This window comes from Budorcas taxicolor, chromosome 21, assembly GCF_023091745.1.
Source record: "Budorcas taxicolor isolate Tak-1 chromosome 21, Takin1.1, whole genome shotgun sequence".
NCBI lineage: Eukaryota > Metazoa > Chordata > Mammalia > Artiodactyla > Bovidae > Budorcas > Budorcas taxicolor.
The window spans coordinates 71,737,534-71,750,409 of NC_068930.1; the positions used below are offsets into that span (position 1 = coordinate 71,737,534).

Genomic DNA, 12,876 nt, shown 5'->3' on the forward strand with positions numbered 1-12,876 from the left:
TCCATGTCTTGGCTATTGTAAACAGGGGTGCATGTGTCTTTTGGAAATAGAGTTTTGTCCAGATATACACCCAGGAATGGAATTGCTGGATCATACGGCAACTCTGTTTTTAGGTTTTTAAGGAAAATTCATACTATTTTTGATAGCAGTTGCACCAGCTTACATTCCCACCAACAGTTTAGGAGGGCTGTCTTCTAGAGGAGGTTTTAGAATTAGAGATGCGGGCAGTAGCAGCAGCACCTCTGGAGTGGAGGTGCTCCGCGGTGGTGTTTCTCGAGCAGCGGCAGTTCTCGCTACAGCGCCAGGAGAGTCCGGTTCCTCCGCGGAGAGCGCTCTCATCTCGCTCGGCTGCGGGAAATCGGGCTGAAGCGACTGAGTCCGCGATGGAGAGAGAAAAGAACAATTCCGTAAACTCATTATTGGTGGCTTGAGCTTTGAAACTACAGAAGAAAGTTTGAGGAACTACTAGGAACAACGGGGAAAACTTAGATTGTGTGGTAGTGAGGGGTCCTGCAAGCAAAAGATCAAGAGGATTTTTGGTTGTTTTTTTTTTAGGATTTGGCTTTGTGACTTTTTCTTGCATGGCTGAAGTTGATGCTGCCGTGGCCGCAAGACCTCACTCAGTTGACGGGAGAGTGGTTGAGCCAAAACGTGCTGTTGAAAGACAGGAATCTGGAAAGCCAGGGGCTCATGTAACTGTGAAGAAGCTTTTTGTTGGTGGAATTAAGGAAGATACTGAGGAACATCATCTTAGAGATTACTTTGAGGAATATGGAAAAATTGATACCATTGAGATAATTACGGAGAGGCAGTCTGGAAAGAAAAGAGGCTTCGGATTTGTTACGTTTGATGACCATGATCCCATGGATAAGATTGTGTCGCAGAAATTCCATACTATCAATGGTCATAATGCGGAAGTAAGAAAGGCTTTGTCCAGACGAGAAATGCAGGAAGTCCAAAGTTCTAGAAGTGGAGGAGGAGGCAACTTTGGTTTTGGAGATTCTCATGGTGGTGGTGGTGGAAATTTTGGACCAGAACCAGGAAGTAACTTTAGAGGGGGGTCTGATGGATATGGACGCGGCCGTGGATTTGGGGATGGGTATAATGGGTATGGAGGGGGACCTGGAGGTGGCAATTTTGAAGGCAGCCCTGGTTATGGAGGAGGAAGAGGAGGATATGGTGGTGGAGGACCTGGATATGGCGGTGGAGGACCTGGATATGGCAACCAGGGTGGGGGCTACGGAGGTGGCTATGGCAGTTATGGAGGAGGAAAATACGGGAGTGGAAATTACAATGACTTTGCAAATTATAACCAACAACCTTCTAACTATGGTCCAATGAAGAGTGGAAATTTTGGTGGTAGCAGGAGCATGGGGGGACCGTATGGTGGAGGAAACTATGGTCCAGGAGGCAGTGGAGGAAGTGGGGGTTATGGAGGGAGAAGCAGATACTGAGCTTCTTATTTGCCATGGGCTTCACTGTATAAATAGGAGAGGATGAGAGCTCAAAGGTAACAGAACAGCTTCAGGTTATCAAAATAATAACGGTAAGGAAAATCTTATCTCAGTCATGCATAAATATCCATGATATGGCAGAAGACACCAGAGCAGATGCAGACAGCCATTTTGTGAATGGATTGGATTATTTAATAACATTACCTTACTGTGGAGGAAGGATTGTAAAAAAAAAAAAAAGCCTTTGAGACAGTTTCTTAGCTTTTTAATTGATCTTTCTAGTGGTCTTTGTAAGAGTATAGAAGCATTCCTTCTTTGATAATGTTAAATTTGTAAATTCCAGGTGACATGTGAAACCTTTTTTAAGATTTTTCTCAAAGTTTTGAAAAGCTATTAGCCAGGATCATGGTGTAATAAGTCATAATGTTTTTCCTTTAAAAAAATTTAAGTGTGTGTGTAGAGTTAAGAAGCTGTTGTACACTTATGATTTAATAGAATAATTCTAAAGGAAAAAAAATAAAAAATAAAATTAGAGATGTGAATCCATGAGTCTCTGCCTTCTATTAATAGTTTGGCAGCACATGGATTAGTAAATAATAACTGATAAGATCCTTTCTGATGTTGCCGCAACAGATCTTTATGTCTTTTCCAATAAACAAAATCTCCAGATTATAATCCATGATCTTTAAGGATTTCATCTTCCAAGAGCTCACAGTGAAAGGGGTTAGCTACTAATTTTTCATTTTCCTTATGTTTTAATAAGGCCCTGACAATAATGTAATATATCTCCTTTGAGTGAGGTTGGTCCATATACTCCCTCATTTAATCACAGGCCATCCTGTTAATTCTTTCAAAAGGAGATGGCCCATGCTTACCAAAAGGCATAGATCTAAGGTCAAGAGGCACTAGCAGAGGAGCTTTCAGCCATGAGAGATGAAACGTTTCTAAAAGCTTTGCCAATTGCATTTTGAGAGCGCCACTAGTCCTTTCTACCAATGCTGAAGATATGCACAGCGAAATGCCATGTAATTGTCAAATGTCACATATAGATTTAATTATTTGTGCAATAAAATGAGTTTCCCAATCACTGTATAATTCAGAAGGACTTCCCCAGATAGGAATTATTATCTTTCCTATGACAGCATATTAAAAAGCAGAGACATTACTTTGCCAACAAAGGTCCGTCTAGTCAAGGCTATGGTTTTTCCAGTAGTCATGTATGGATGTGAGAGTTGGACTATAAAGAAAGCTGAGCGCTGAAGAATTGATGCTTTTGAACTGTGGTGTTGGAGAAGACTCTTGAGAGTCCCTTGGACTGCAAGGAGATCCAACCAGTCCATCCTAAAGGAGATCAGTCCTGAGTGTTCATTGGAAGGACTAATGTTGAAGCTGAAACTCCAATACTTTGGCCACCTGATGCGAAGAGCTGACTCATTTGAAAAGACCCTGATGGTGGGAAAGACTGAAGGTGGGAGGAGAAAGGGACGACAGAGGATGAGATGGTTAGATGTCATCACTGACTCAATGGACATGAATTGGGTAAACTCCAAGAGTTCGTGATGGACAGGGAGGCCTGGCATGCTGCAGTCCATGGGGTCGCAGAGTCAGACACAACTGAGTGACTCAACTGAACTGAACTGAATAGCAATTTACCTATTGTTAAAGCCATTGGTCTCCTGCATGGAAAAGCTTCAAGCCAGTGTGAAAACACGAAGATCATTATGAACATATATTTATTTCCTTGAGACGGCGGCAGCTGGACAAAATCCAACTGCCATACGTCAAAGGGTCCCTTAGGAAGGGGAAAGTGGTCCTGTGACCCACAGAGTGACTTTCCTGGATTATACGTAGGACATACATTACAACAAGCAAATACACTATGAACCAGTTGTGGGGAAAAAGCTTCTAAACATATTGTTTTCCCCACAGAATCATTTTCTCAGGCACCCAATGAGTAAAAGAATGTGGCAGTTAGGCTCCAGCAGGCACAATAGGTTTCCTCTCAGGTCCAAATCGTATTTGTGTGACAGGGTTAAAAATTTCCCCTTTTTTATTACGACATCTGTTTCTGTTCTTCAGTGGCAGTTTCTTGAGCTTGCAGGAGGAAATCCTTGACTGAGTGAGCAGGGTTGACAGAGAGTGGTAGACATTCTCAACGCTGGACAGAATGATTACTTAGAGCTGCTTGCTATTGGTGGCAGTACCAGCAAACTAATTTCCTTTAGCTTCCATAGCCTTCGATTTCAAATGTCCTGGGGCTTTAATAGGTGGTAACTCTTCTGGTAATTGTATAGATTTGATAACTTTGCAAGCTGTTTCCCATCATTGATTGATCGATTGACGGCTCTGCTGGGGCTTCCTTGCAGCGCGGGCTTTTCTCTAGTGGCGAGTGGGGCTGCTCTCTGGGAGCAGTGCGAGGGCTTCTCATTGTGGTGGCTTTTCTTGTTGCAGAGCACGGGCTCCAGGGCGTGCAGGCTTCAGTGGCTGTGGCCCGTGGGCTCAGCAGATGCGGCTCCCCGGCTCACAGCTGTGGTGCATGGGCTTAGCTGCCTCGCAGCAAGTGCAATCTTCCCAGATCAGAGATCGAACAATGTCCCCTGCACTGGCGGGCGGATTCTTTACCACTGAGCCACCAGGGAAGCCCTTGTTTACCATTTTTTTTTTTGGCAGGTTGTCCCAAAGAGGTAAAAAACCTCATTGTTGCCGTAATATCCCAAAGTCACGGGCCACTCCAAATGTACAAGAACTATCAGTATAAATAGTTGCTATCTGGTCTTTAGCTAGTTGACAAGCTTGAATTAAAGCAGTTAATTCAGCTGATTTTACTGACCTCATTTCTGGTAAACAAGAGTTTTCAGTTATGTCCACGTTGGACATTACTATATTTACAGCTCGGTAATATCCTCGTTCATCTTTTAAGTAGGACCCATCAGTAAACCAAATCAGACCAGCATTGTCAATGGGAGTTTCTTGTAAGTCATTCCTAGAAGCAAGAAGATAATCCATCAATAGAAGGCAGTCAGTCTTTCTAGATGGCGCTAGTGGTAGAGAACCCACCCACCAGTGCAGGAGACCAAGAGACTTGGGTTTGATCCCTGGGTCGGGAAGATCTCCTGGTTGAGGACACAGCAACCCACTCAAGTATTCTTGCCTGAAGAATCCCATGGGCAGAGCAGCCTGGCGGGCTACAGTCCACAGCGTCGCAGAGTCAGACACGACAGAGGGACTTAGCACCCAGCACGCAGGATGCAGTCACGGTTGTTCACCCAGCAGCCCTTTCTAGAGACCAAGTCTAGTGCACGGCTTAGCAACGAAACAACAGGTAGAGAGAAAAGACAGACGCTTCCAATCTGCGTGTGTTTGCTTAGTCACTAAATCATGCCTGATTCTTTTGCGACCCCATGGGCTGTAGACCACCCGTCTCCTCTGTCCATGGGATTTTCCAGGCAAGAACACTGGAGTGGGTTGCCATTTCCTTCTCCAGTGAATCTTCCCAACCCAGGGATCGAACCTGTGTCTCCTGCATTTCAGGCAGATTCTTTGCCACTAAGCTACCTGGGAAACCCTCATATCTGTTTACAAATGTGCAATTTACCAAATTGCTGTAAGTCATAAATAGCTTAAAGTGCAAGATTCCCTTACCTGGAAGATTAAAATTTAGTAATATTTCAGACAAAAATTCACAACAATTTTATCTATATTTCATATTTATCAGTTCATTTAATCCAAGGTAATTAATTTTTGTTCCGCTCGAGTCCAGTTTCTCCATTACTGTGTTGACCCTGCCTGATCACTGAGGAGCACACTCACAGGGAGCATTTTAAGAAGTTTGTGAGGCTTTTGTCAAGATTAGTATGATTTGCCCAATAAAGTGGGTGCCTGGATCACTGGAGATTGTGGAAAGCATAACCCTAAGTGGAAAACACAATTTCTATCAGCTTATTCGTCTCTGTGAGGGCATTAGCCTTGCAGCAAAGGAAGGCTTTAACCCACCAAATGAAAAGCAGTGTTTGCCAGGGAGCCAGGAGGAGCCAAGCAGCCGCCTTGGGTTTCCCAAAGCCCCAACTGCTCAACTCACAGCCGTCGTTTACCGTCTAATTTCTCTGATTTAGGAGCAGACTGTTCTAAGGACTTCAGGATGGCAGAAGTCTGACAATGAGGGGTTAATTCTGTAGAAGCAGGACGGACTCTATCTACACGTGCCATCATTGCTATGGTCAGCTGCCGTTGCCTTGGCATGAAAGTCAGCGAGGGCATTTCCCAAATACTCGGGTTCAGTTCTTTAATGGGAGCCTCAATTTTGATGACAGATAACATTTTATGTCAGAACATGTATGATTTCCAGGAATTTCATGTAATTTCTAAAACACTTATAAAACATATACTTACATAGACATAACATAAAGAAAGCTTAATGTTACATCTTATTTGACAGTGCTTCCTACATAATTTAATCTACCAAATAAGCTTAGTTAGTTTAATATTTTTCTGAGATGACTCAGGGGCCCTATGAAGCACCTCAAAGTTAGCTGGAGGTCAAAAGAACTTTAATTAGAATTTGATATTCTAGAAGTTTGTCAAAAATATCAGAAAGCTTCAAAACACTTGATCAAATAGGATCATAGGTTACTGTGAAACAATACTTATTTACTTAAGCAAAGTGACAGAAGATTTCAAAAGCAAGTATAGATCATGTAAAGGCAAGGAAATTCACACAATCTGTTATCAAGAGTGGCACTGCAAGAGAATTTTGTTCTCTCAACAGAGAGAAAACCAAATCCAGTCTTGCTTCAGCTTACCTTTAATAACACATTTTATTTACCTAATTAAATGCAATCTAATTTTAATCAATTCTGACCACATACAAAATTCTCAAGTTTTCTTTTCTATAACCTTACATCGCTGCTTGTATTCATTATTTATTTGTCCTTTTTTCCCATCCAGAAACAACTCATTCTAGGACAAAATTATACTCCTTTTTTTCTCCTAAACAAAGATATTTCATTTTTTATATTTTCTGTCAACATTAGAGGGCCTACTTTTTTATAACTGAAATGCTTACTTTATTATTTTAGTATCTTTACTTACATAGATTATAATTTTTAAACCTTAAAAAACTTTAGTGAAAATCAGGAAGCAAGTAATTGACTGTCATACCAGTATTTCCTGATTAGCAAACCTAAGAATATACTCCATAACCTTTAAAAACATACCTTTTCCTCATAGCATAATTTCCCTTTAATGTGGTACAAGATGTGTCTAATAAACCTGAATATCTTTAGTTTTTTTCTCTTGTAAGACAACAAAATAGATACATTTAGACATGTTTAGCAATGAAGGTTTTGGTATTTTTATCTTAATTGTAAATGATCTGGATATCAAAAAAAATTCCCATCATCTATCCTAATTTAACAAAACTCTGGAGTTTCAAATTACCAAAAATCTGGAGAAACTGCATTTAGACATACCATAAAACATAATCATTCTTTAAGAGTTCACCTAAAACTTTTATCTCATTTATCTGTACTTCATTACTTGTGAAAATATCATCACACCAAGTTAATTTTCTTGCTGAGAAATTTTGTGACATAGATAACATGAACTTATTGACTTTCAGCAAACTTGTGCCAAGTCGCTTTAGTCGTATCCGAATCTTTGAGACCCTATGGACTGTAGCCTGCCAGGCTCCTCTGGCCATGGAATTCTCCAAGCAAGAATACTGAAGTGGGTTGCCGTGCCCTCCTCCAGGCGTACAATAAAAGGTATTATACTTAATGCTGATGACCCTAAAGACATGTCTGTACTAATCAAACCCAAAACTTAAACTTGTTTCCATTTATTAAAGATTAATCTTGATTAATCCTGGATCACATGATCCTTTAAGCATTTGGATTACTTTTATGTTACATTTAGAAATATCTGATTTGCAAGTACTTACTTTTAAAAAATTGAAGTATTATGGATTTACAATATTGTGTTAGTTTCCGGTATACAGGAAAGTGATTCAAAGATACATACATATTCAGAGAGATATAGGTATATAGCTATAGATACAGTATATATTCTTTTCAGATTATTTTCCATTATGGTTTATTTTAAAATATTGAATATAGTTTCATGTGCTATACAACAGGACCTTGTTGCTTATCTGTTTTATATACAGCAGTGTGTGTCTGGTAATCCCAAACTCCTAAGTTATCCCTCCCCCGTTTCCCCTTTGGTATCAAAGTTTGTTCTCGATGTCTATGAATCTATTTCAGTCCTGTAAATAAGTTCATTTGTGTTGTTTTTTCTGGATTCCACATATAAGTGATATTACATGATATTTGTCTTTATCCGACTTATTTCACTTAATGTGCTAATCTCTAGGTCCATCCCTGTTGCTGCAGATGGCATTATTTAATGTTTTTTATGGCTGAGTAATGTAAGAGCTTGGCCTTCCCTGGTGGCTCAGATGGCAAAGAATCTGCCTGCAATGAAGGAGATCCAGGTTTGATCCCTGAGTCGGGAAGATCCCCTGGAGAAGGGAATGGCAACCCACTCCTGGACTCTTGCCTGGAAAATCCCATGGACAGAGGAGCCTGGCAGGCCACATACAGCCCATGAGGTCGCAGAGAGCTGGACACAACTGAGCAACTAAGCACAGTATAAGAGGTCACTTTTAAGTCAATCAAATAAAGCTCTTTTACAAATTCATATTGATGATATCATCCAGAGGTAGAAACATCACATTCATAACATACACAGAGACATACATACATCTAGATAGACACGGAGATCTCCCAGTTTTCCTACTTGAATTTTAAAAGGTCTTCAGGACTTCCCTGCTGGGAATGCAGGGGACACAGGTTCAGTCCCTGATCTGGGAAGATTCCACATGCCACAGGGCAACTAAGCCCATGCACCACGACTCCTGAGCCCACGCACCTGAGCACCTGAGCACCTGCGCTCCGCAACAGGAAACCACCGCAGCGAGGAGCCCACACAGCGCTGCGAAGCGGAGCCCTGGGCACAACTAGAGAAAGCGGGCACACAGCAATGAAGACCCAACGCAGCCAAAAATCAATTAATTTTTTTAAAAGAGAAGCCTCCCCCGCTTTTTTCCCCCTTTGGTTTTAGCTTCTACTCATCGAGCTAATGCTGTGGTCTCAGGCGATGCTGCTGTGTTTGCATTTCAAGGACATGGTAAGAGTTACAGTTTTGTTTTCTCCTGGGAGTACTTCTGTTCTCTCAGGGTCAGAATTTTGAACAGATGTTTTTATCAAGCCAGCTTTCTTTAGTCGTGCATGCAAAAATCAGTTCTGGAATGTCAAAAAAGCTTTATCCTGGCTAGTTAGGGTTAGGAAAGTACTTGTAAGTATTCTTTCCATACAAATTGTAGAAGCCAGCCAGAGTTCCAATGGATGACTGCCTGCCCAGCTGCTGCTAAGCTTTAGAAACACAATTTCCCCCTTTTAAAAATACTTATTGACCTATTTGGTTGCTCCAGGTGTTGGTGGCAGCATGTGAGATCTAGTTCCCTGACCAAGGATCAAACCCGGGCCCGCTGCATCGGGAGCAGAGTCTCGGCCGCTGGACCATGAAGGAAGCACTCCCCCTTTTGTTTAGATTCATTGTGTTATAAAGCGCAAGTCTTAAGGGCTTCCGCAGTGGCTCAGTGGTGAAGAATCTCCCCGCCATGGCAGGAGACACAAGAGATACAGGTCGAAATACAGGAAAATCCCCTGGAGTAGGAAATGGCCACTCCCTCCAGTATTCTTGCCTGGAAAATTCCATGGACAGAGGAGCCTGGCAGGCTATAGTCCATGGGGTCGCCAAGAGTTGGACACGTGTATGCTGCACGGCATGAGCAAAAAAAAAAAAAAGAAAAATACAACGAAACCCAGATACCAGGAACAACTTACAGGATCACCTGAAGGATATCGAGAAGCAAGCAGGGGTGCAAGAGGCGCAGGCTTGGTACCAACTGCTGGTCCAAAGCAGAGTCTGGGTGACATTATGTGGGTTTTTCTGATATCCTGCCAACTATGCCAAGTAACCTTGACAAAAACAATCAATAAACAACTTATAATTGGTAGAGAAAAGTGTTTTGTTTGAGCCAAACTGAGGACTACTCTGATTACTCTGAGAAGCTGCTCAGGAGAAATATGGTTTTCAGCACAGTTTTATGTCTGGTTGGAGCAAAGAATATCACACAAGAATATAATCCCTCAAGGTTTCAAAAATCAAATTGGTACATACCCAATGAGTCAGCGTGGCCTTGGCACCTGGGGAGGGAGTCTAATTAAAGGAGGATGTCCCCGAAAGGGAGGCATTTAATCTTTATTTTTAACAAGGACATTATTTACTTCTGGTCAGTATGCCCTTTTCTTTAATAATAAACGCAGATGTACAACGTATGTATGTTTGATAGGCCACATACAGGCTGTTCTAGTCAGTATAAAACTCAAAGTTTAACATGTCTAAGCCAGAATGACTTCCCATAGCTCAATACGTGAAAATTTCTTTTATCACTACCTTCTTTTTCTCTTTTTACTTTTCTTTGCTTAGCCCTGCACTGAGGATGCAACTGGTACCTAATAAGTACTTGCCCAATAGAATCAAATATTTTTAAAATATTGAAAACTACAGAGAATGATACATTAAACATCAATGTATCCCCATATAGAACTAATGTATTTCAATATCCTGTAGTCTTTGTTCCAGATCTTTTCCATTAGTCATGAAACACAGACAATACAGATTCAGTTGACTCTTTAGTATGTAACAATAGTGTTATCTTTTTTCTTAATCTCAAGGGCTACCACAATCATAGATGTTACCTTTACTCTTTACATACCCGTGTTATATTTAAATTAAACATTATACATTTATCATATAATGTTGTGCATATATAATAACTTGCATTTTTTTATTCTACCATTTTTGAGAAGTTTAGGCATATTCATATTATGTAAATTAACTGCCATGGAGCACTTCATTACGTACATATACCTCAATTATCCTACACTGTATCGATGGGTATTTTAGAGCATTTTTAATTTTAGAAACAATGATGCGGTGAACATTTGCCTTATATTTCTAGAATATAGACCTAGAAGTGGAATTTTTGCACTGCAGTAGTCATTGCCAGAATAATCTCCAATGTTCATTAAATTTATACAACTATTGATGGTTTATAGTCGTTTGCACTTTTCAAGCTGTAGTCGGAGACAATTAATACCATCTTCAAGAAGTATTAATAAAAATGCTTCCCTGAAAAAAGAGTAGTTCGCGCTTTTCCAAGATCTGGTCAACACCTGACAAAGCCAGACTTTACAATTCTGCTGACAGACGGGCAAAGTGGGTGCTCCACTTCAGTAAGACTGTTTATTTTCTATTTTTATTAACCATTTAGATTTCTTCTGTGAATCTGCTCTTGGTATTCTCTAGTTCATTTTTCAATTTGGTTTTTTTTTTATTGATTTGTAGAAGATTCTTTGTTATGTTTTGAATGTTAGTCCCTTCCTATCTCTTTTGTCTGCGTGTGCATGTATTAAAATCTGCGAAAGTCCATTGTTTTTCTTTGTTCATTTTGCGTAGGGTGACTTTTACTGAACAGAATTAAAATTTTTCATATAGTAAAAAAAAATAAAGAAAAATGAGTGGCATAAAGAAAATGTTCTCAACTCATAGATCCCACCTCCTCTGAAGAACACAGCGCTAGAGCCACTGGAATCCGACTAAAGGAGAAGCCAACTGTGCCAGTCTGGACGCGCCAAGCAGGGTAAGTAGTCTCTAGCACGTGGGAAAAGCCCTAAAGCTGGGAGCCAGGACACCTGATCCCAAGAACGAGGTAAATCCTCTCTCATTCACGAGGAGAGGGTACCGTGCATGCTTGCCACCACCCCGAGGTGTCAGGATGCCAATGAGAGAACGCAGGCGATAGGGCTTCAGCAGCAACACAGCCTCATCAGAACTGTTAGCCTAACTCTAATGGGTATGGTCAGCATAAGGCAAAGTCTCTGACAGCCAGTCTCATAACTCCACCATTAGGCCAGGTGACCACTGCTGCAGTGCTGTCATGCGGCATCAGTTTTGTTCATTTTGATTCACAGATAGACTGCCTGAATTAGGGCACACGGACTATCTCAGAAGAAAGCTACTGGGACTCTGGTGTGGGGGAAAAGAGAGACCCAGACTCCAAAGTCACATGGTCCTGTGGCTCTAAGGTAACATGTTTCCGGAGGCCAGCAGCTCCCACAGCACCTGGGAATCTGGTCGAAATCTAAAGTCCGGGCCCACCCACACCTACTAAATGCCAGTCTGAGGAGAGCCCAGGGATCTGTTTTCCTGAGCTCTCCTAGGATTCTAAAGCTCACCCTTATTCAGGAACCACGGTCTTAAGGAAAACAGGCCATGCACAGGTAAGCAGCTTAAGAATCCTTCAAAAAATACAGAGCCCAGAAGGTAAGCACAGATGTTTGCTCTCAAAAACCAGTCCTAAGTGTCAAGCCCACTGCAAGTGGCAGCTGACTCAGCAAAGAATGTGCTTCCCTGGGCGTGGGTCTAGGGCTTGAATCCAAGGTGTAGGCCACAGCCTGTCAGCAATCAGGGGGCTCACTGGCTGGCTGGTGGATAAACTGTTCCCAACTTGACTCCCAGCTAGAGAGGCAGTGTGTGGCAGCAACGGGAACGTGTCAAGATGTTTCTCACTGGAACTTCTCTGGTGGTCTAGTGACTAAGACTGCGCTCCCAATGCAGGGGGGTCTAGGTTCTATCGCTGGTTAAGGAACTAGATCCTACATGCCACAACTAAGACCCAGTACGACCAAAAAATAAACATTTTTTAAAGACATACGTTCTCTCACAAAGGTTTGCAAATGGCTGTCAGGAAGCAGAATGGGAACCCAGAGTCTCAGCAGGAAAGCCAGCTGCAGGGCACCCCGTGAGCAAGTGCTGTGCCCACGGCCACTGAAATCTCTGAGAAGGTCCAGTTCAGTACACACACACCTTGCTTCCCTGAAGAAAGAACCCGAGGTGACCAGAAGCCACCAGTGTGGTCACTGTCCCATCCGGAGATGTTGTGTGTGACTGGGACAACCAATCCAAGGGCAGGGCCTGCCTTCCAAGTCACCCATATTTCCCCGTCATCTACTGACTCGATGCCATTTTGCACTTTTCCTTTTCTTCCCAGAAGTGACACAGGATAGACTCTGGTCGGACTATCAGTCTCCAGTGACACCTGGCCTGGATACCTCCTCTTCCCCTCAAAGGCACCTGTCCTCTTCCCCAACTGAAGGTCCCTAGTCCTCAGCCAAAGTCCAGATTCCGTGTTTCTCCTCAAGGAGAACTGTCCTGTCCACAAGTTACTTACCCTAAGGAAGAAGAGGGACAAGTGAACAGGCAACCGGAATGAAGTGCCGTGAATGCCAGAGGTTTG

At 42.1% G+C, this 12,876-nt stretch overlaps 1 protein-coding gene across 1 annotated transcript; it reads left to right on the plus strand.

Moving 5' to 3' along the window:
* Nucleotides 1-218: 218 nt before the first annotated feature.
* On the plus strand, nucleotides 219-1,454 carry LOC128066517 (heterogeneous nuclear ribonucleoproteins A2/B1-like). The gene is given in 4 exon segments (XM_052659551.1): nucleotides 219-314; nucleotides 392-486; nucleotides 488-1,032; nucleotides 1,126-1,454. Coding segments are annotated over 4 exon segments (1,065 nt in total).
* The last annotated feature ends 11,422 nt before the right edge of the window (nucleotides 1,455-12,876 follow it).